Source organism: Haliotis rubra, unplaced genomic scaffold (genome assembly GCF_003918875.1).
Source record: "Haliotis rubra isolate DU_JTF1 unplaced genomic scaffold, ASM391887v1 Scf214, whole genome shotgun sequence".
Classification (NCBI taxonomy): domain Eukaryota; kingdom Metazoa; phylum Mollusca; class Gastropoda; order Lepetellida; family Haliotidae; genus Haliotis; species Haliotis rubra.
This window is the reverse complement of record NW_025766159.1, coordinates 1,031,407-1,054,318: the sequence shown is the minus strand read 5'-3', so window position 1 is coordinate 1,054,318 and position 22,912 is coordinate 1,031,407. Positions and strand designations below refer to the sequence as shown.

General features: G+C 41.3%; 1 protein-coding gene across 1 annotated transcript in view; it reads right to left on the bottom strand.

The window, feature by feature from the left end:
- LOC124276847 (SLIT-ROBO Rho GTPase-activating protein 1-like) overlaps nucleotides 1–22,912 on the bottom strand; it is a 163,161-nt gene that overhangs the window by 4,945 nt on the left and 135,304 nt on the right. The window contains 13 exon segments of the mRNA XM_046712499.1: nucleotides 477–488; nucleotides 967–1,028; nucleotides 1,420–1,623; nucleotides 8,093–8,195; nucleotides 8,286–8,420; nucleotides 9,384–9,461; nucleotides 10,536–10,699; nucleotides 11,051–11,160; nucleotides 11,330–11,497; nucleotides 12,004–12,105; nucleotides 15,347–15,370; nucleotides 16,418–16,639; nucleotides 19,125–19,253. Of these exon segments, the coding sequence (XP_046568455.1) occupies nucleotides 477–488; nucleotides 967–1,028; nucleotides 1,420–1,623; nucleotides 8,093–8,195; nucleotides 8,286–8,420; nucleotides 9,384–9,461; nucleotides 10,536–10,699; nucleotides 11,051–11,160; nucleotides 11,330–11,497; nucleotides 12,004–12,105; nucleotides 15,347–15,370; nucleotides 16,418–16,639; nucleotides 19,125–19,253 (1,513 nt within the window).

The following is a 22,912-nucleotide window of genomic DNA, read 5'->3' as shown; positions in this document are numbered from 1 at the left end:
AATAATTAAGTATTTGATGAAGTTTGTAGTTAAATTTTCAATTGTTTAAGCTGAACCCTACAAACTGTCCAGTCAGGTTGACACAGACGAAACATTGGTTATTTGTCTATCTATATGGCTACTGCTACTCCAGGCTCGTCATTCCAATCAACCAGGTCAAACACTATAGGGTAAGCTTGACAATCTATGAACCGCCTTCATTAGCTGTATCTGTCCAACACTCAGCTGTACTGCATTGTACATGGTTGATACAAACCGTACATTTCATCCTTTCAAGTATCAAGTTGAGATAAAACTCCACATTAATTGCAGCCATGCATGTTACAAAGCTTCCTGGGGTGAATGATTTAGCGTCAGGTGATCAAGTTAGCAATGAAATGTGAAAAAAAAATAACAAAAACAAAAAAATGCCATGCAAGTGAACGAAAGAAAACAGCTGATTGTTTGCACTATAAATGTCACATCTCCCTCCTTACCGCAAATGGATCCTGAAATATCAAATACCCAATGCAGACAGGGGAAACAGGATATTTTCAGATGAACTGACCTAAGTAGAACAATTCAAATCTATTTCTTGTTCATTACAAAACCTAATACAGATAAATTGAAACCACTGTTTTATGCAAAGCAAAACAAAATTCCTCAAAAACATAATCAGTTTCAAAAGTTTACACATAAATCTAACACAGAACTAAAGTAAAACTGGTGCTGAGCAACTTCTTGAGTGAGATCCTTTTGTTCAATGGCCACCTGACTGGGAGAGGTCTGCTGTGGTTAGCGGACACAGGGTGCCACTATGGACAGGATACTTGTACATATAGGACTGGGAGGGAGTTAAAGTGAGCGTGCTTCATCTCAACTGGTGAGTTCCATAATGCTTCAGGATTGCAGACAGAGAATTCTGTTAAATGAGAGACTGGAGAAAGTGTGAGGCAATTATGATGATGAGTGGCCCTGGAAACTCACCTTCCTCATCACTGGGGATGGAGCTTGTCTCATCATCTTCGCCAGTATCATTGGAGTTGTCCCTGAAACACAACACCGCAAGCTGATCAATGTGAAGGAATTCCACTCACTGTGCTTGAACCTAGCTACGGTAAGACAGTCACTCAATTCTATAGTTGACACGCAATCGGAGTCCCCAGTAACATTCAGTTTTGTACATAATGAAAAGACTAAAAACAAAACAGTGTACACAGTACACAACAATAAACTCTCAAACACCTCCATGTACCCAACAATACATTTCTTACACACTTCACACACCCAAAAATACACTTCTCATATACCTCCACATATCCAAGAATATATTTCACAGTCACCTCCATGTACCTAAGAATGAACTTCAAATACACCTCCATGTACCCAGAATGCACCTCTTTCTTCTGAAGAATATATTTTTCATGCTCATCAACATACCCCAGAATACACTTCTCATACACCTCTCCACCATCATTGGGAAACAGCTCCTCCTGGTGAGTGATGATGGTCTTGATGATATTGTTGACGGAGCCCTGGAAGGAGACCTGGTCACGGTCAGGCGGGATGGGGAGGAGAGTCGGCCCAAAACAGATAGCCAGGTTGTATGGATCCATCATGTTTTCATCACTGTACTCTGATAAGCTGGAATACAATGTGAGATTTATAGCACTGCTACAACCATCATGTAATTTTTAGAGTAAAATTGATATTTTATACTTATCCTGACTCATGCTCTTTTGCTTGTCTTCTTCTTCTTGAGAACATAGTGGAACACTTGTATCTCCTTATTTGAAGCTCCCTTCAAAATAAAATCACTAATTGGTACTCACCACGAGTTGCTCCCCTTTGTCTCCCCTGGCGGGAAAAGGTGTCGCCACCCTCTGGCCATGTGCTCCACTCTCTCCTGATTTAGCGAGCCCAACACTTGAATTTACAGGGAAATCCAAAGTGTTATGTGGGGAGGATGGGAGGGCTAACCTCATGAGTCAGGATAAGTATAAAATATCAATTTTACTCTAAAAATTACATATTTTTCCTTATCCTGACTCATGCTCTTTTGCTTGTAGCATCCTACGGAACGGAGGTGGGTAACAGAATACTTTGGATTTATAATTAGTGATTTTGTATAGATATACTGTAATATCCCCTCACGGAACTTCATGAAGTCTTAGATTTAGGATGTTTCCTGTATAAAGAAAACCATAGGTTATATAAAGCCATTAAGGGGAATTACATTATGAATATATTGAACAATACATATAAATTATATATATATATATATAGGTGACTCTGATAGAGGCACTGAAATTGACTATATCCAAGTATATGCTTAAGGTAGAATACTTAAGCTGAACATATATACATAGCCCTAAAACTCCTTAGAGTTATAAGCTAGATGAGTATGTATAAAATACATATTAATCTTGTAAGGCTAATATTTTAACGCCTCACGAGGGACTGTCAGTTGCTGAGCGAGGACCAGTGGTCGAAATGGTGAATGCCAGAGACATCTTCTGTAGTGATGTCTCTTAGGTAGTGATTAGCAAATACCATGTTAGATTTCCAATAGCATCCTTCCATAATCGTGTTCAAGGAACAGTTACCGTGTAGGGGCGAGGGTAGAGGCCAGTGCCCTGATCTCATGTGGATTAGATGCTGTTGGTGGGTCCAAGCCTGCTGCCTTGTAGGCACGGAGAATGACAGTCCTTATCCAAATAGATATTGTGGTCCGTGACACTTCTGTTTGATTAAGAGGCGATAATGGGATGAATAAACGTTTGAGAAATCTTCTCCTTGTTTTGGATCGTCAGTAAATAAACTTTGAGCTCTTACCGGACACAGTGATAGGTCTTGTGTATCTTGTGATCCGAGAATAGAGGATAGCGCCGGGATGTGGAATAATCTGTCTGGTTGACCTGGCAGTTGATTCTTTGCAATGAAATCCCATCTTAATCCGAGGTGCGCTGTGTTATGATTGTCATCAAACTGTATCCTCTCGTAATCCAGAGCGTGAATTTCAGACATTCTTGCTGCTGTGGCTAGCGATAGCAGAAACAATGTTTTCTGTGAGAGAAATTCAAAGTTTGTCGATTCCAAGGGTTCATAGACCTCACTCGTGAGGTGTTGTAACACTACATTCAGATCCCAAGCTGGGGCGTGGAACTTCCGCTTTTGGTCCTCCAATCGGAAAGCTCGTAGTAAGGCCAGTAACTCTGGAGATCTTGTCAATTTGACACCCGTTCTCATGGTGATTACAGAGCTAAAGCGGCAAGATATGTTGATATCGTTGAACCTTTTAAATGTTTGTTTTGGCGTAGGTAACACAAATAGTCTGCCACTTGAGGTTGTGAAGCCTCTCTTGCTGTAAACCCTTTCTTTGTTGCATAATTTTTGAAACTGTGCCACTTGTCGTCGCATTACAAGTTCACGAAGTTGAGTAACGTAAGGCAAGCGTGACTGCTTTTGCCGCCCTGGCAGAATATCCTCTCTTGTTTAAACACATTTGTATACAGTCCATACGTGTAGTTGGAACATTGCTGGGTTTCCGTGCACTTGTTTGGTGTGAGGATGAATTAACAGGTTTTGCGCGCTGGGTAGCTCCAGTGTTGTTGGTTGACCGATTTCTTGAATTAGTATGGGAAACCACGTTCTGGCCGGCCAGTAGGGCGACCAAAGTGAGTTGTAGGCTCTGTGTTTGTCTGATTTTCTGTAATACTTGAGGTATTATTGCTGGCGGAAACGCGCGACGCATTGAGGCCTTCCCATGATAGACTTAGAGCGTCCGTTGCCCAAGCTTGGGGGTCTGGGACTGGTGACACGAATGTCGGTAGCTGATTGTTGAATCGCGTGGCGAATAGGTCTATTAGCGGCGCTCCTAATTGCTTGATTATCTGTGCAAAAATTTCCCGGTTGATCATCCACTCTGTCGGTGATGGTAGATGAGGCCGAGAGAGAGCGTCTGCTAGTATATTTCTGGCTCGGGAATGTGCACTGCTTTGACATGTAGATTTAGATCTTGTATTAAATCGAACAGTTGAAAGCTTAGGTTCAAAAGGTTCATCGATCTCGTTGAGCCTTGCTTGTTTATGTAGAACGCCACTGTCGAATTGTCTGTATGGATCATTAGGGCGCATTTTGTAGAAATGTGCTCCAATGTAGAATGGCGTTGATTACAGCTTTCATTTCTAGACTGTTTATATGGAGTTTGCATTCTTGCTGATTCCATAACCCTGATATCGTGTGGTTGGTGAGATGAGCTCCCCAACCTTGGAGTGACGCGTCTACATACAGATGGGTTTTGTATTCCTGCTCTGCTAAACAAATCCCTTCGCAGACATTCGATTTCTTGGTCCACCATAGTAGATGTGGTCTGAGATGTTTCGGTAGACTGAATGGTTGTACATCGTTGAGATGTGCGTTGATGAGGACCTGTAGGGGACGTAACTGTAATCTGCCTGTGACAGTCATGTCTTGGGCTGATGTGAGAAGACCTAGTAGGCTCTGCCATTGTCGCAGTGGTAACGGAGAGAGTAGAGCTGGTGGAATGGTCTGTTGTATCTTGAGCCAACGGTCTTCTGGTACCATAATACGGTTGCGATTTGTGATGAATCGAATACCTAGGAACTGTAGGTCTTCTGCGATGGTACTAGGTCCGACTTGCGTAAGTTTACTAACCAACCTAGTTGTGTTAGTAGCTTTATGATGTAGTTTAACTGTAGTTTGAGACGCAGTGGATCTTGATCTACTTGTATCCCCGTCGTCGAGGTAAAACGCACGCGCGTAGCCCTTGACGATGTAGAAATTTGATAATCGGTTTCGTTATCCTCGTGAATAGCCAGGGGGCTGATGATATTCCGAATGGGAGTACTTTCCACTGGTAATGTAGCCCTTCTAGAGTAAATCGTAGGTATTTCCTGGAATCGGGATGAATGGGGATGTGCAAGTAGGCATCCTGTAGATCTATGCTGCCCATGTAGTCCATAGGACGAATCATCTGGCGTAACTGAGGTAAATGTATCATGCGAAACTTCGGTGGTTTGCGTAGATAGTTCTTGTTGAAAAAGCTCATGTTGTAGATGAGTCTGTATTTCTCCGTGGAGTTTTCTTGGGAACTAGGAAAACTGGGGAGTAGAAACCTGGTTCGACGTTTGCTTGATCTATTACTTCTATGGCCTGTTTGGATAGGAGTGATGAGACAGCCTCTTTTATCTTTGGTAGTTGTTGCGCTTGTAAATCGAACTTGGGGGGTTTGATTGTCAGCGGAGGCTTGTCCTGTAGAGGGATACGAAATCCGTGTTGAATAATGTTGGAGACGTAAGGATCTTGCAGTATTCCCCAGTTTTCCCAGTGTAGTTGGAGGCGTCCACCCACTTGAGCTGGTTGTACTGGAACGGCTGGGGGTGGAAGACTCCAGTCGTTCCGAACCTGTGTTTCAGCGTCTATAATTGCGGGAACCTCTGGGTGTCCTGCCTCTTCCTGATCCTCCTCTATAGTTGCCATATGGGCTTGATTTTAAAAGAATCTTTACCTCTAGAGCTGGCTATCTTCCTGTCTCTTGCTCTTTGTAGGCCCGTGAACTTAGATCTGCCTGAGTATCTTTGTGAAGTCTGACGAATGACGCTGGCTAGTGTGTCCATCGATCTAATCATAAGGACTTCCCTGGAATCCTTAGAGACTTCCTTGGCGACCTTGTCGATTTCTCCGTCAAAGATGGATGTTGTCGACCACGGGGCTGTATAAAGTGGGGCTGTAAAGTTCTCCCCCCAATTACAGGAGGCGAGGAGGCCTTGACGACGAGCTAAGGTCAGTGCTGCTGAAACAGATGTAAGATGATCCGTTAAAACTGCTGATCTTTCTTTTGCATAAGTAAGGCAGAATAAATCATTCTATCATCTTCCGTCGTGGAATCCCGGAATCTAGTAATAAGAGTCTCATTGATCGTCCTAGATCTATTTAACCCAAAGAACATACGTCTCGTCATGGTTTCTATATGAGCCAACTTGCGATCATCCATCTTGTAAATCTTGTTCTTTACATCGCTGATGATCTTATAGTTCTCATCGATGTCCTGGGCCTTGTAGAAGGGGTCCATGTTATCGTGGAGAACTTCTTGGCTTGAAAGTTGGGTAGATGTGGTATCTGAACTTTCGTAGCTTTCTGGAAAGCTGCATCTAGATTCTGTGGCACTGTCGCATAATCGGGTTCGATCGGGGTAGAGTGATTGCATCTGGATCATCTTCCTTCATCAAATACGTCTGAGCTGTATTGCCACTTTTAGATGGTGATGTGAGATCTAGGTTATTGACCATCCAATACCGTATCTCTGCATCAGAAAATATGATTCCTCCATCATCCTCAAAACCATCATCATTAATAAATTGTAGATGCTCTTCGGGACTGCGTGTAGCTGTCTGAATATCTGATGAGGTTTGTGGCGATCTAGTTGACTTGTGCGCCGCTCTATGTGGAGATCTGATGGGTGATCGACCTGGTGATGAACGGAGTGGAGATCGTCTATGGGATGATCTTCGGAGACTTGTGAGGTGAATGTTGATAGCTTCGAAGCTCTTCGGCAGTCCCTCGATGTTCTTCTTCTAGACGATGAAGATCTGGAATCATATGTCTTTCGCGAATGCCTTCGCGAAGCTTCATTTGCGTCCGGTCCGGGGGATCGATGATATGACCTTCGCGAAGGCTTCCGTGATGTCTGATGGTCTGAGTCCATATCTAGAGATGAAATCGAAGATGGTGATGATCTCTCCCGCCTCCGCGAAGGCCTTCGCGAAGGCTGTACATCTAGGTCCTTCGTCAAGGTGGTGCGGGACTTCCTTCGCGAAGGTGACATCGTCTTGGCTGCTACGTTGACGGGGGGTGCCTCTGGGGTGCTGTCTACGTTGGAGCCTTCGCGAAGGCTCGGACCCTGCTTGCGCAGTTTGTAGTGGTCCTCCATGATGTTCATAATCTGCCGCATCATGTCTTCTGGGATGATCTGTGACGAAGTCGCCGGCGTCTTTTCTGCGATGGGGTTCACATCAATGGCGTCTGGCGATCGGTGTAGAGGCATCAGGCTGCATGGAGATCTCTGCAGAAGTCACAGTCGCTGACACCGGTCGCTTCTTCTGCCGTGAAGTCGGGGATGATTATCGGCTGATCATCGTGAGAGGCCCAACTCTGCTGCTGGAGCGATCTCGGCTGAGAAAGTTCTTGCTGTCTTCGTAGATTTCCCTTTGGAAGTCTGCGCTGCCCTGGGTGTCCTCAATCTGCGTTGAGACGACGATGAGGCCCTCTTAGACTTAGTCTGCAATGACGGGATGTCTGGGGAGGCGGTCGTTTCTTGAGGTAACGGATCTGCGTCCCCGTTCCTCTGCCGCAGGGGTCTCTAGCAGAACACCAGGCGGAGAGGGTCGATCGCTAGCAGCTGACTGGAAGGAATATCTGGACTCTCTGCCATGTTTTGCCCTTGTTTGCGTGATCTATCTGCAGCACGTCTTAAGGACGCAAAGATGATATTTATTAAATGCAGAATGAGATAAATTAATGCAGTAACTGCAAGCGTGAATTAAACGCGCGGCAGTAGAACAACTAGGGCATATTACATGTGGATCGGAGGCAGAAAAGCGTAATCTACAAATCGTACAGATTTTCATGAGCGTAAAGCTAGCTGAACAATCACGAATACACGTGAATAAACAGTAGAAATACGATAATTAATCAATACAAATAGTAAAGGATACTAGCTATACCTCTATAGTAACCTATGAGAGGTAAAAACTAAGAGATTATCAAAGGATATGTGTGTAAGGAGACACAAGGCGCTCTCACATCCTGCTCACTGGGCGAAGAAGGAGAGAGTGAAGCACATGGCCAGAGGGTGGCGACACCTTTTCCCGCCAGGGGAGACAAAGGGGAGCAACTCGTGGTGAGTACCAATTAGTGATTTTATTTTGAAGGGAGCTTCAAATAAGGAGATACAAGTGTTCCACTATGTTCGCAAGAAGAAGAAGACAAGCAAAAGAGCATGAGTCAGGATAAGGAAAAATATATGTTATCATGTTCAGTTAATTCTAGTGCTTAAGAGTTTTTGCAGAAGAAAAGCGTATGTTTGACTCACTGGTTGAGGAAGGCAAAAAGATATCTCATGACGATGATGATGCATCTTGGGAGTGTACTCAGGAGATCTCGTAGTCTCTCCACACGGCGGCTTGTTTCCTCACCTGCAAATGTCACACATCAAAACAGATGAAATAACCATAATCCATATTTGAAGTGTTCAGATTTCAAAAGTAGCTTCATGTACAACTTACGTGTGCAGGAAACTAGCTCTTCAAACAGGTGCAGTGGGAACAGTGGCTCACGGAGCTCCCTGAAGTACAGTTTGAGGACCCCAGCAACAGAATTGATGTCACTTGAGTCCACGACGTCAATTAGGGGATCTTCACCTAAACAGAGGAAGGATTCCATACAAAACTCCGGTATGTCAGACAAGTTACCAGAACAAACAAACAGATAACTGTAAGCAATCAACACAGTGTAGGAATTCTGTATTCTTTTCTTTCTGTATTTTTTCTCTGTATCATCCATTAAATAGATGGACTGAAAGTCAACATTTCTTGAGTCACCAGATCAGTATCACTACACACCAGCTATGTCCCTTCACAAAGAAAACACATATAGCTTAGTTTCTCCACAAAACTACAGAGACTCTCTGATTATTTCACTTTTCATATTAGTGAGTATGGTTTTATGCCGCTTTTAGCAATATTCCAACAATATCACAGCGGGGGACACCAGAAATGGGCTTCACATTGTATCCATGTGGGGAATCGAACCCGGGTCTTCGGCGTGACGAGCAAACATTTTGACCACTAGGTTACCCCGCTACCCCACTTTTCACATTAAGGGAAAGTGATTTAACAGCTTGTCACCCCTTCCTAGCAGCTTACAAACAGTTAACAGACCTTACCAAACACTGCTGGAAGACTGTAAATCGTGACCAAACATACATACATCACCAGCAAACAAACATCAGCAGTTACACATCTGTACACTGTGAAATGAACGCTCATCAAATGGAAGTCATAACCCTGGGTAAATGTGTGAAGAAATTCATGTGAGTATCCCTACTTTTGAACTAAACAGACTAGTGAGCACATGACACACTTGCATGATGTGAGAATCGTGTTGTATCAGTTCGACGTGTGGTCATCACCACCCTCTCCTTCAAATGAAACTTTCAGGAAATCAGGGCCAGGATGTTCCAATAAATCATATTCAGAGGAGATAGTTTGTGTCAACCACCAATCACTGTAAAGGTACCAACTTTTGTTTCACAAGTTAACCCAATCCCTTCAACTTGGATGAACACAGACATGTACAGGACACCTGTCTCTAAACTAAGTTACCTGTTTCAAAAGAGTTCTTGAACTGATTTATGTCCAGCTGAGCTCCAGACACTCTGAAAATTCCCTGGTGGTGCATACCTGCAATACAAAAAGTATGATTCTATACCCAATAGTCAACCCTTCACATCACAGGGTGCTGTTGTAAGGTGATCATAACTCCCATACCTTAATATAGACTTAAGGTAATCTTAGCGCTAAGGTTGTTTTGTACAACGACACCCAGGTCATCAGTATACTCACAATACAGGTTGACCACTCGTATACAGCTGCTGATGATGCGAGGTATAACGACACCCCGGACATCACTATACTCACCATACAGGTTGACCACTTGTATACAGCTGCGGACATCACTATACTCACCATACAGGTTGACCACTTGTATACAGCTGCGGACATCACTATACTCACCATACAGGTTGACCACTCGTATACAGCTCGCGGACATCACTATACTCACCATACAGGTTGACCACACTGTGATTGCGGACATCACTATACTCACCATACAGGTTGACCACTCGTATACAGCTGCGGACATCACTATACTCACCCTCAACGTTCACCTCACCATACAGGTTGACCACCTTATACAGCTGCGGACATCACTATACTCACCATACAGGTTGACCACTCGTATACAGCTGCGGACATCACTATACTCACCATACAGGTTGACCACTCGTATACAGCTGCGGACATCACTATACTCACCATACAGGTTGACCTCACCATACAGGTTGACCACTTGTATACAGCTGCGGACATCACTATACTCACCATACAGGTTGACCACTCGTATACAGCTGCGGACATCACTATACTCACCATACAGGTTGACCACTCGTATACAGCTGCGGACATCACTATACTCACCATACAGGTTGACCACTCGTATACAGCTGCGGACATCACTATACTCACCATACAGGTTGACCTCACCATACAGGTTGACCACTTGTATACAGCTGCGGACATCACTATACTCACCATACAGGTTGACCACTCGTATACAGCTGCGGACATCACTATACTCACCATACAGGTTGACCACTCGTATACAGCTGCGGACATCACTATACTCACCATACAGGTTGACCTCACCATACAGGTTGACCACTCGTATACAGCTGCGGACATCACTATACTCACCATACAGGTTGACCACTCGTATACAGCTGCGGATGATGCGAGGTATATCCACGTTCAGGGCCTCACAGTACTCCTCCAGACTCCCCCCGAACAGCTTGGGCTGACCAACTGGGGGAGTTCGACCTATTCGCCGTTTCTGAGGTTTGGGTGGAAGAGCAGGTGGTCTGAAATAAACCAATAACCAATCACATTTCTTCTACTGTATTTCGTATTGCAACACTTTGGTACCGCTGATGACTGTGGTCAGATATTTCTTATGTAAGTAAGTCTTTCCCCCTCTCTCCATTGCAAAAGCTTTATGTTTACATGTCATGGTAAAAAATCAACAAATATGACTTTTTGCCAGTCAAGACATGGCATATGTATATATATACAAATCTCTGTCAGTGGAAACTGAAAGATATAATGATATGTGTAAGTGTTCTGTCATGATAGTATATTCTTCAACAATTTCAATATATTTCGTAGCTGATGGTTTGTTTGTTTAAAATCTATGACTTCCTTGGTCTTCTTACCTTGTCACCCCAGAAGACAGATCCTTTTCTCCCAAAGCTTTCTGTATTGCATTGTACTTGGACTGTAGCCGTGCAAGCCGATTGCAGCTTAGTGTATACTCCCGGAATTTCTGACAACAAAACAGCAGACATGTTTCAGGTAAGTCTTCAGAACACATGGATGTGACTTGGTGTGACTGACACAGAGACTTGCTCTTGATCTGTTTTGATTATAGGTAGAGATGCAGCAACATCAGCAACATCAGCACAACACAACTAGACACACTCAACGCCACTTACTGATAAATAGAATGTTTCTGTCTCCTGACGATCATTTCGATATTTAGCATCTTCATGTGGTGACTTTGGTGGAGGGTTCTCTTCTCGGAAGAACCTTGACACATCATAGTCCTTCACTTGTATAAGATCAACAAGTGCTCTTTCAGTTGTCTCCAATGTCTTCCATATCTGGAAAAATATTAAGTTCATGCTTATATGTTCACAATATCATACAGATTCAAACTACCAGAGAATCATCAGGTAGACTGTCACGGACACTCAGACATAAGGGATAATAGTAACTCTCTAATTCATCTCATATGTCTCAACTCAATAGAAGAAACAGTGAGTACACAGATTACTATGCAAGTGTCTGTCAGATACTATTTACTTACTAAGTTGTGTCAAAACTTATCTAATGCAAGAGTTGAACGATCAATGGTATCCAACAGGCACAAGTGCAGTTTTCTGCAATTTCACTGTTTTACCGTAGAACCATCATATATTTAGCATCTTCTCCATGATCTCAACTGCCATTTGTGATGTCATCCATCCTACTGCTTACTACTCATAATGAGCGTGAGGCAAACTTTTCCGAAGTAACTGTGGATTATCATTCCAAAGTTCATAATGAAAACAAAGATCTTAGAACATTAACACTCTAACATTTTGTGGTGTAGTTTGCATAGACTGACCTCATTATTCTCGGCAGTTAGAGATGCAAGCCGCTCCCCAATGCTCTGATGCCGCTGCACCAGGTCGTCTTGGACAGGCTTTTGAGCACTGATCTGACGAACCTGCAATACATCCAGGCAAAATGTACATGTGCAAAATGGAATGTACTTTCTATACAACTTATGACTATAAGTATTTTAAAGTGAGAACTGGATGGAGAAAATACCCTGAACATTCTGTTGTAAACCATTAGAAACAAATTAATAAAGGAAATGATAAATGAAACAAGTGATTTTATTAAAAGTCTGAAAGAAGAATAACAGGTAAACATCTCATAAACCATCAGTACACTGGTATCTGGATGTACTGACAGCACACACACAGCAGTTAGAGAAGCACTCGTAAAATATTCACATTCCTGTCAGTACACTCCATACACTCAGTTGACACACACCACACACATCAGAAGGCTGGAAGGCATTCATGAGCGTCCTGATCTTATAGGGTATAAGGAGTATGGTGGGACATCAGGAGACCATCCCGGTGCCACCGACTCAGCAGGGAGTCGACAGAAGAGTGAAGATAGGGACTGCATGGTGAAGACAGAATCAGATTCTTTGTCTGTATTTTCATGTTTTAATGTGGAGTTACAAAGCATTAGATTTTATTTGTGACTGTGAATGAGACAATAACAGCTCGGCTGTATTTTGGCCCATGGGATGAACATTTATCTGTTGATGATCCATGCTTGAAATATACAATATAGCATACACATTTGTTAGGTAAACAGTGAATTTGTTAGATACTAACACACAGCATACAAAAGCATATTATATTGCTTTCTCAGGAAGGAAAATCTAATACCCTCATATTATACATCAGAACAAAAACATGACCTTGTAATAGGGAACAATTGATATGGTGTCGAAGATATTTTTACGGATTAAACTTTTTTATTTCCCTCACGACGTTTCGGGACCATTATTCTCAACTGTCAGTTCATCTGATGAAAGGACCTGGAATGGTCCCAAAACGTCGTGAGGGAAATAAAATAGAAGTTTAATCCATAAAAATATCTTGGACATCTATGTACAACTTCTAAATGCCACTGAAAGACAAATTGATATGGTGATAAGAAACACCATCAACACAACCTGGAGATATGGGACACCATCTTTATGAACTAGAGACAGAGAACACCATCTAGACGACCTTCTGATATGGAACACCAACTAGACGATCTTGTGATATGGAACACCAACTAGACGATCTTGTGATGTGGAACACCATCTACACGACCTTGTGATATGGAACACTATCTAGACGACCTTGTGATATGGAACACCATCTAGACGACCTTGTGATGTGGAACACCATCTAGACGACCTTGTGATGTGGAACACCATCTAGACGACCTTGTGATAAAGAACACCATCTAGACGACCTTGTGATACAGAACACCATGTAGACGACCTTGTGATACAGAACACCATCTAGACGACCTTGTGATATGGAACACCATCTAGACAACCTTGTGATGTGGAACACCATCTAGACGACCTTGTGATTAAGAACACCATCTAGACGACCCAGTGATTGAGAACCATGTACAAAACCCAGTGATTGAGAACCATGTACAAAACCCAGTGATTGAGAACCATGTACATGACCCAGTGATTGAGAACCATGTACATGACCCAGTGATTGAGAACCATGTACATGACCCAGTGATTGAGAACCATGTACATGACCCAGTGATTGAGAACCATGTACACGACCCAGTGATTGAGAACCATGTACATGATCCAGTGATTGAGAACCATGTACACGACCCAGTGATTGAGAACCATGTACATGACCCAGTGATTGAGAACCATGTACATGACCCAGTGACTGAGAACCATGTACATGACCCAGTGATTGAGAACCATGTACATGATCCAGTGATTGAGAACCATGTACATGACCCAGTGATTGAGAACCATGTACATGATCCAGTGATTGAGAACCATGTACATGACCCAGTGATTGAGAACCATGTACATAACCCAGTGATTGAGAACCATGTACATGACCCAGTGATTGAGAACCATGTACACAACCCAGTGATTGAGAACCATGTACATGACCCAGTGATTGAGAACCATGTACATGACCCAGTGATTGAGAACCATGTACATGACCCAGTGATTGAGAAGCATCTTTACGACCTAGTCATATGGAACAATGCATACAGCACCCAGGACTTAGCTCTCACAATGACATCATATTTGTTGCTTATTAATAGGTTAGGATTTCACACAACTAGATAAACAATTCTGAACTAATTAAAAAAGTATGAGCTGTGATAGACAAGCACACTGTGCCATGTAGTGGCGGTGTAATCCCTGGACTGTTCCTGAGATCACAGCCTTGTCCTTAAGTACTGAAATCTGGTTCTATGTTTCTTTCAACATAATGCAATCTCAGAAAACTAGACCTACATAACAGAACATTTCAATTTGGAATCATATTTACAATTCTAAAATACCTTTGTTTACACTAACTTGGCTTTACTTGCCCACGTAGTGATATGACGTAAGGATACCCTAAAACAGCCTGAACATTCACAAGCCCTCAAGATGTGTGGAACATGAGAGTGATCCCAGCCTGGAGCTGAGCTGCATCCCTTGCTGACCCAAGCAGTGATATGATATAAGGATACCCTAAAACAGCCTGAACATTCACAAGCCCTCAAGATGTGTGGAACATGAGAGTGATCCCAGCCTGGAGCTGAGCTGCTTCCCTTGCTGACCCAAGCAGTGATATGATATAAGGATACCCTAAAACAGCCCGAACATTCACAAGCCCTCAAGATGTGTGGAACATGAGAGTGATCCCAGCCTGGAGCTGAGCTGCTTCCCTGGCGGACTCACCAGGGTTTCACAAATTTATCAAATTTCCAACAAGTGTAAGAAAACTCCCACAAGTGTAAGAAAACAAATACTACTGGAACTACAGAGTAATATCAATACTCTAATATCATTACTGAAGTCATATTAATAATGTAAGTTGCTAAGCATCAAGCTATAAGTTAACAGAAGAAAAACAGACAGCTCTGTTTCATTTATCCTGAAGTTTGACCAGTTGAACATAAAAGGAAGACAAATCAAAAAGATGGAATGTATATTATGGCCATTCCAGCAGATATCTAAAGCTGTAGCTACAAATCTACAAAATAAACAAAACCAACATAATTCCTGTGGACAGGGACAATGAGGACAGAAACAGTTACACTGTAACAGAAACCAAATGTCAAAATCAACAAAAGGGTCATGCAAACAATGACAACACGAGCCGGGAAAGGACAACAGAATTACTCACGGGGATTTGTATTTCTTTCACACCCTGAAGACCAATCAGATTATCTTCAGAATGTCAGATGAGCTAGCATGGGAATTCAACTAGTCACATGACCAGTTCTCAAAGCCAAATTCATGTCTGTTTGTTGTATAGCCAATATATTACAAACATTTTCTCCAAACAGACGTTTTCATCATAGACCACTGGTCACTTACTCCGATCACTCAATTAATTGTGCAGAAAAAGTCATTAGATGATTTACATGCAAAGAAGCAACTTCCAACTATCTATTTAGTAGTTAGGAAAATAGTATATATTAATATAAAAGTAATCTAATCATTGGAACTGCATGTCTAGTGAAGCTGCAGATGAGTGACTAGGATGTCAGTCAATGATGATGATGGATGAGTCCTGATGGGGCCATGGTACCTCATCACAACTTTCAGTCAGCGCATGGCTTTGTGTATAAATCATGAAACAGGTGACTAGTACATAAACAAACGAATGGTTGTTTCATAATTATCAGCATAAAATATATGGCCTAGCAACTAAAATAACTTTGAAAGAAACTGCACTTGAAACTACAAATAGAACGGAACATATATTTCAGTTGAAACCAAGACCAAGGAAGCACAGTACATTTGAGAAAACAAATCATAATTCATCTGCTGTGTGTTTAGCAACAGCGGTTCTCATAGTACAACAGCAAAAGAATACTATCACATTACTGGCACCAACAAAAAGAAGAAAAAAAACAAACTAAAAATCCCAAAAACGTTTATTCAATATGTCCTTTTTCAAAATTTCCCCCAAATTAAGACAATTCCTTTTCATAATTCTGTTGGTATCTTTCATATTTTTTGGACAGAAATTCTTGGTTTCCTACCAGACTTACTGGTGAAGTGAACAACACACCAGAAGACCTGATACTATTGACCCAACACCTATCTTTGTAAGTCTATGTCTCCAAAAGATAAAGGAAACATCAGGAACTTCTATTGCATACACTAGATGGCTCACATGGATGGCTTTCTTAGACTGTGACTTCATCAGTCATGTTTCTTGAAGAAGGTTCACTCATAATGCACTAACCTCATCTCCCTTGAAGGGCTGGAACTCAAATTTCTTTGGCAGCATAAACATTTGATTGTTCAGCTCCATGAACTTCTGCTTATCTGCCCTTGAGTCAAGGTCGGAGATGTTCTTGTTGATGGACTCAATGGCTGACTGGTGCGTCTGCTTCAGTTGTTCATGTACTGAGAGGTACATCATCATTGTTCGCCCCACAGAGTTATGGTAGCCAAAGTCCATACACTGAAAAAAGGAAGAATTGTCTCAGACCACTGCAAACAAACACCTATCATAGAAGTATGATTACGTTTGGAGCAACTAGTGAGCAGTGGCTACTGCTTTGAACATGCCAGAGTACATGCTGAATTATCTTGCCTCACACTGAGCGCGCTTCTATTCTTGTCAATGTACCCCCGCTAACAAGCGAGTAACATTTTCTGAGTACCCTGCTGGGAATGCTGAACTCATTTGGTACTTCGTAGTAGTAATTCTTTATCTCGAATAACACTGAATCACGTATGATGTAGGGAAATCACCGATGTTTTGTGAATGCAAATTGATGGAAGGGAGATAACCCTAAATTTGTTTTTCTTGTCGTCTGGTACTCCATACTATGATCAGATACCCGTGCTTCAAACAGTTCCAAATTACCATTGGGGTGTTCGGATAGATAAATACGTTGTTCACTGGTCCCTCGGGGCCCATGGGTTGATGTACCCTTGATGTTTCTTTATGTTCCCTGAGCTCGAGGGTACATCAGCCCATGTCCCCCTCAGGACCAGTGAACAGCTTATATTGTCATAACATCGCTTTTTCATATTATGGGCCACACTTAACAAAGATCCACTTGACCTATATCGTCTGTGGACCCCAGCACACAACATCGTCAACATCCCACATTGGAGTATTGTTGTAGCTGCCTGTGGTATCTCAAATACTGCTAAACGGTTCCTGATATTTTTGACAAAAAATTATCTGTGACTAAAGAAGTATCCATGACAACATGACTCAGTAGACACTGGTTTTCTTGCAGAGTAAGCCAAAACAACCCGTTGCAACTATTTAGGGTGTACATGTTGTACAAACACATGCATAAGATCAAGTTCAGAATGACTGAAATGAAAAAGTTGGCTTGCAGTCGGTTTGACTATAATGAGTCATTTCGTTTACATGTTTTTACAAGTGGCTGAGTTGAATATACATTCAAAAGAGTTTACTTTGTAATCAGAAGCATCTTGTGAAAAATAGTAAGATTCTGGAGTGCCATGTTCTACAACACTATACATCTGCTAGCACCTACGTTGCAAGGTGAATAAGTCATCAAAAACATCTAATATTCTTCAGCTTCACACATATATTTCATTGAACAAAGAGAAGGAATCAATTTGTCTGCTATCACGAAACTTAGATTTAGATATTACTTAACATTTTCCTGCTACAACTTCAACACAAAACTATGAGAAACACCTTGCACAGACAATGTGTATCACATCCAATATGTTCTATATCATGAAATACAAAACACTCAGTACAATATGTTTCTGTTGTGGATATTCTCCTGCACCGAGTGTGGTTAACATGATCTCAGTTTGGGTTAAATTTGGCCCCAGTTTTCAGAAAAAGCTGCTGTGAAGATGTCTCACATTACACCGCTCAAAGCTGCAAAGGAGAAGCACAGACCTTGCTCAGAGTTTTACCTACAAATTTAGGGCCATCTGCAAATACAATGTCCAAAAGTATTTCAAAGATGTCAGAAAAAAACTATAATGACTGCAATTTTCTTAGAGGCATCTAAACATTCAACTAAAGTTTTTACAAACTGCATTGGAGGAAAGGGGCATGAGTGTTAAAGACTTGATTTCCAAGACAGCCTATCAGCAAAGGTGTGATCTCCACATAAGTAAGTTAAGCAAAAGAAACACTCTCACACTCTGGTTTCCTTTTTTTTCCTTTATCCAGATAAGTTTAACCCTTGAGGTAGTGCATGACCTGTTCTATCTCCTCACTGTCACCCTGGCACTGTGTTGGGGAGGGGCAGATATACAGAGGCTATCAGACAAGTTTTTAGATGGTATATCTCATGTATTAGGGATAAACAGTGATTGTATTTAGGGAGACTTGGTGTTTACTATTCATACAGTTACCATCAGAAACACACAAGTATGATAACCTCCCCATCATATAAAATATCTCTCACAAATGATATGTTCACATTGTTTGACAGGCAATGCTCATAAGCTGACACCTTAGACAAAAGGTTTATAGATGCCAACTTCTTTATAAATCGTAATAGTGACGTTATACCACGGTATGGCAGAACTTCTCCAAAGCTGCCTCCACTTGTAGAAGGTCTCAGCTTTACCCCAGTTAGACATGTATCTATATCATAGACATTTATGTTGGGTATCATTACAATTATCCCAGTCATTTCAGTCATTGGTGGTCAGTTCAGAATATTGTTTGTGTACAGTTAAAGTAGTACATGCCTGATCTGTTGTATTTGTATTTAATGACTCCAAAGGATTCCCTTTTCATTCACTCAAGTACTGCTACCGAGAAATAATCCACTTCTGCGAGAGTAGACATGAAGTTTTTTCAACTGTGTACATTGTGTGACAGATGCCAATATCTCTGACTGCAAATACAGGGGAACAAACTCCTGAAGTATGTTCTCTGTACAATGCATTTGTTCACTGAAAGTGGGTGAGTGATCTGTTTTCCTACTTACGTCCATCAAATCGGAGATGTCATCAGAGAAGTACTTGGTGATGGCAGAGTTGGCTCCCTCGATACAAAGGAGGTAGTCATTCCGGGCTTTCAGGGACTTCAACTTGTTCTCAGAGTATTTAGACTGGCGCTGAAAAATTAAATCTTGTACCTTAATTTGTAATTCTTTTAACTTCAACAAAACATCAATATACCCCTGTATACTGGGTGCACATGCACCCATATGCAAACCACATGACCCACACAGAACATGAATATACCATCATTGGGACCTACCATGAACAATACCAGGACTTCACTATAACCAGGGCTCTGACACTGCTAACATTCGTGTTTTATTTTATGCATATTTGTGTTTTAAACATATCCAAACTTGGAAACACAGAAAATCAAAGAGTTTTTCAATGAATCCTTTTTAATTACTCATAACATTTAACTTTCTACAATTACTTTAATCAGTTCAGGACCCTGATCATTTGTCAAAGAATTGGTCTACCATATGGAATACAGCCATTATGACTTGCACCTTCATGACTTATTCATGGAGAGACATTTTCCTTTTCTATGTTCTGCTGTAGGTCTACATATACAAACAGGAAATAATGCAAAGAATGTTTGACAAAGGTTTCCTTATTTGATTCACAATTTATAATGAGATCAATTTGATAAATAAATGATCATTCTCTTGTTTTGGCTGTGCCATGTTGTTTAGCTAGCAACCAGAGCCATGGACAGGGGGCAAATAATGCTTTCCTAACAGCTGCATGTACATCTAATGTGCAACCCTTTGGACCTGAGTCACCCAGCATATATCTGAATGTATTTCCCTGTAACTGTCAGGGAGATGTTTAACAGCTACTTCCATCTAAAAGGCTATCAAAGTCTCCGATTACTGGAACTGGGTGAGGCCGTTAGTTGCTTCAAAAGTATCACAACATCTAACAAAATCCCTTGGAAGGATCTCCACAGAAAGATGATCCAATGATGATTCCCATCAGTTGAAACTAGACAACAGCAAAACCTTGTGAGATGAAGGCTGGTTTCTTCATAATTACGGAGTTCTATTAAAATAAAGTAAATAATAATAGTAGGTTGAAGCATATTTTCATTATGAAGTGCACACATAGGCAAGTTTCAGTTTGAATATTGTAATTCAGTTGGAGAAATTATTCCGATTTCTTTATGATATTCATGTATTCTATTTATCAAAATGCAGTCTGGAAATGAAACTGTGCTACAGGCTGTACAACTGATGACAAGCCACTTATGAAGTTTCCAGTTGGTGAAAAAACCTTTCTCTCATTACTTCAGCCATTACAGATAACACTGTTACAGACCATATCAACTGATGCCAGCTGTAAGAAACAGTTAAAAACCTACAGAAAACGTATTTTACTGTCCAGAAGGAGAACGCGATGCATTGGCAATCAACTCCCCCCCACCAGCGGTGGTCCGATCAATTGAAACAATCAAAGGTTGGTCGCAGTGACCAAACCACCAATCAATCAATCAATCAATCAAATTTTCTCTCAAATTATTTTGGAACTACATAACTTAGAACTTGTCAGGGCCTGAAAACCTGTTTGATTCTTAGAAAACTCATTTTACTAACTGAAAAGTCATGACTGAATATTTCTTGAAGAAATTCTTCAAAGGCATTTAGAAGTTGGTGTAGTAATACAAGACAATGTTATGGATAACAACTTCTTGATGTATTTTTCACAACATTTCTGGGCTAGTTGTTGCCCCTTCTTCAGGTGGATAAAGGTGATAGTGAACAGTACAAGTATTTCTTGAAGACTCCAGGAAGTTTATGATCATGATATATTTGTCATCAGGTTAAAGCAGTAAGTTGCATCAATTTACATGGGATGTGAAATTTGCAAATGCAGTTTGCTCAATTTCTAAATACAACAAAAAAACATCAGAGAACTACGTTATACTTATCTGTAAGAACAACCTGAACAGGAAAATCTGTAAAATGACGCTAACCAATTTTTTCGATGATTGCTCGTTGGTAATGAACCAATTATCAACTGTAAGATTTCCACCAATTTATAACTCTACACTCCAGCTGACATGTTTCCTCTGAGTTTAAAGGTCACATGCAACCAAAAAATCAAACATAATTAAAACACAATTATCACTTCTTCATGACATATAATATGCATTGCTGATTATGAAAAAACAAATAAACAAAATTATAAGCGTATAATCGCAAATCAAAAGTGCAATATTGTGTACTTGGGTTTACCTCCCTCGAAACAAAGCAGCCGGGATACCGAACCCAGTCAGAGCGGGTGGGTGTGCACTCAAGTGTAACGGCTGGTTCATTAGCAGATGCCGCCTTCACGGCTGGCTCATGGTGTGTGTGTAGAGATGTTGGGTTTTGTAAATACATGCTCATTTTTGTGTATAACATTTTGCAATCAACAGACATCATAACATGTCATGTGTTCAAGTATCACACCTGCCTGTCTGTGTAATTACATAATGTGACAGAGACCGAACTCGGGCCATAAATCAATGCGTTTTGTTTATGGTGTATAGCCTGATTGGTGTTAAGTTCAAATTGCATGTGGTCAGTGATCGCGCAGTTGTGTATTGAATATTGTCATTAGCAGACAGGCAGGCAGACACACAGGTGTCAATAAAACAAGACATTGAGTTTTGTCTGTGACAACGACATATCTATATCACAGTTAGAAATTGTGTCAACGCTTAAATAATGACATTGCTTTTAAGTATCGAACTGAGAAAGTGACGCGGTAAGAAGAACGTGTGGTGAAATAGACAATTGAAATTATATAAACAGTTTATTTACTGTCATAACATATAAAAAGCTAGCACCTGTGAGATATCAACAAAACATTAGAAAAATAGCTCACACCAAAGCCTTCACCGAGTATTCACCCGACAACCCGCTTCCAAGCTGCGCGAACCTATTTACTTGCGCACGTGCTATGAGCGCAGCCCAGCTGTTGAAACCCGTATTCCCCAGAAAAGTCTGGGGAAAATTAGTGAAACGTTTGAACTCCGATTTCGCGCGTTTTTTTTCATTGCGTTATTTTTCAACTTTATAAGTTGAATTTGCATTTTTGACGATTTGTTTCGCTATGTCCATACCGAAAGGTATCAGAATCTGCAAAGTTGTGTTTTACGTTGCATGTGACCTTTAAGAAAGTGGCGACTACATCACTAATTCCCATCCATATGAGGGTCAGCTGTGACTGGTCAGTGAGGTTCACACTGAACTGACCCTCATACAGCCTCAGCTGGATTTGTATACTGGGAAAGGAAGTCTCTAATGTTGACATAAATTTGCATGCAGTTTCATGGACATTTATTCTTGTTCATAGTCACATCTATCCAGGAAATCCATTGATCTCATGTGTGGTGGTGACAATCGTCAACCTGCATCTCCTCCGACACTGACAAGATCTTACGTGTACTGACTGAAGTCAGTGAATCCCTATGATCAGCATGGCCATTCCTCACTGATGGACTAGGCATGAACTCATGGTATCACATGTTTCTCAGTTAGGACAATGGGTATCTCTGTTCCAAGGATTTACTGGATGCTAACTCATAGGTGAAATAAAAGTGGCCGCCAAAAACATACAGAAAGCATCCATTCAAAAGGATGGTTGGTTGGTTGGTTGGATGGATGGATAATTATGCACTCATGTTCAGGAACGAATGCTCTTATTTCATGAATTAACACCACTTAATAGTAATTACTGTTCACAATCATTGAACTAATGCAATACAGAATAGAAATGTTTGTGC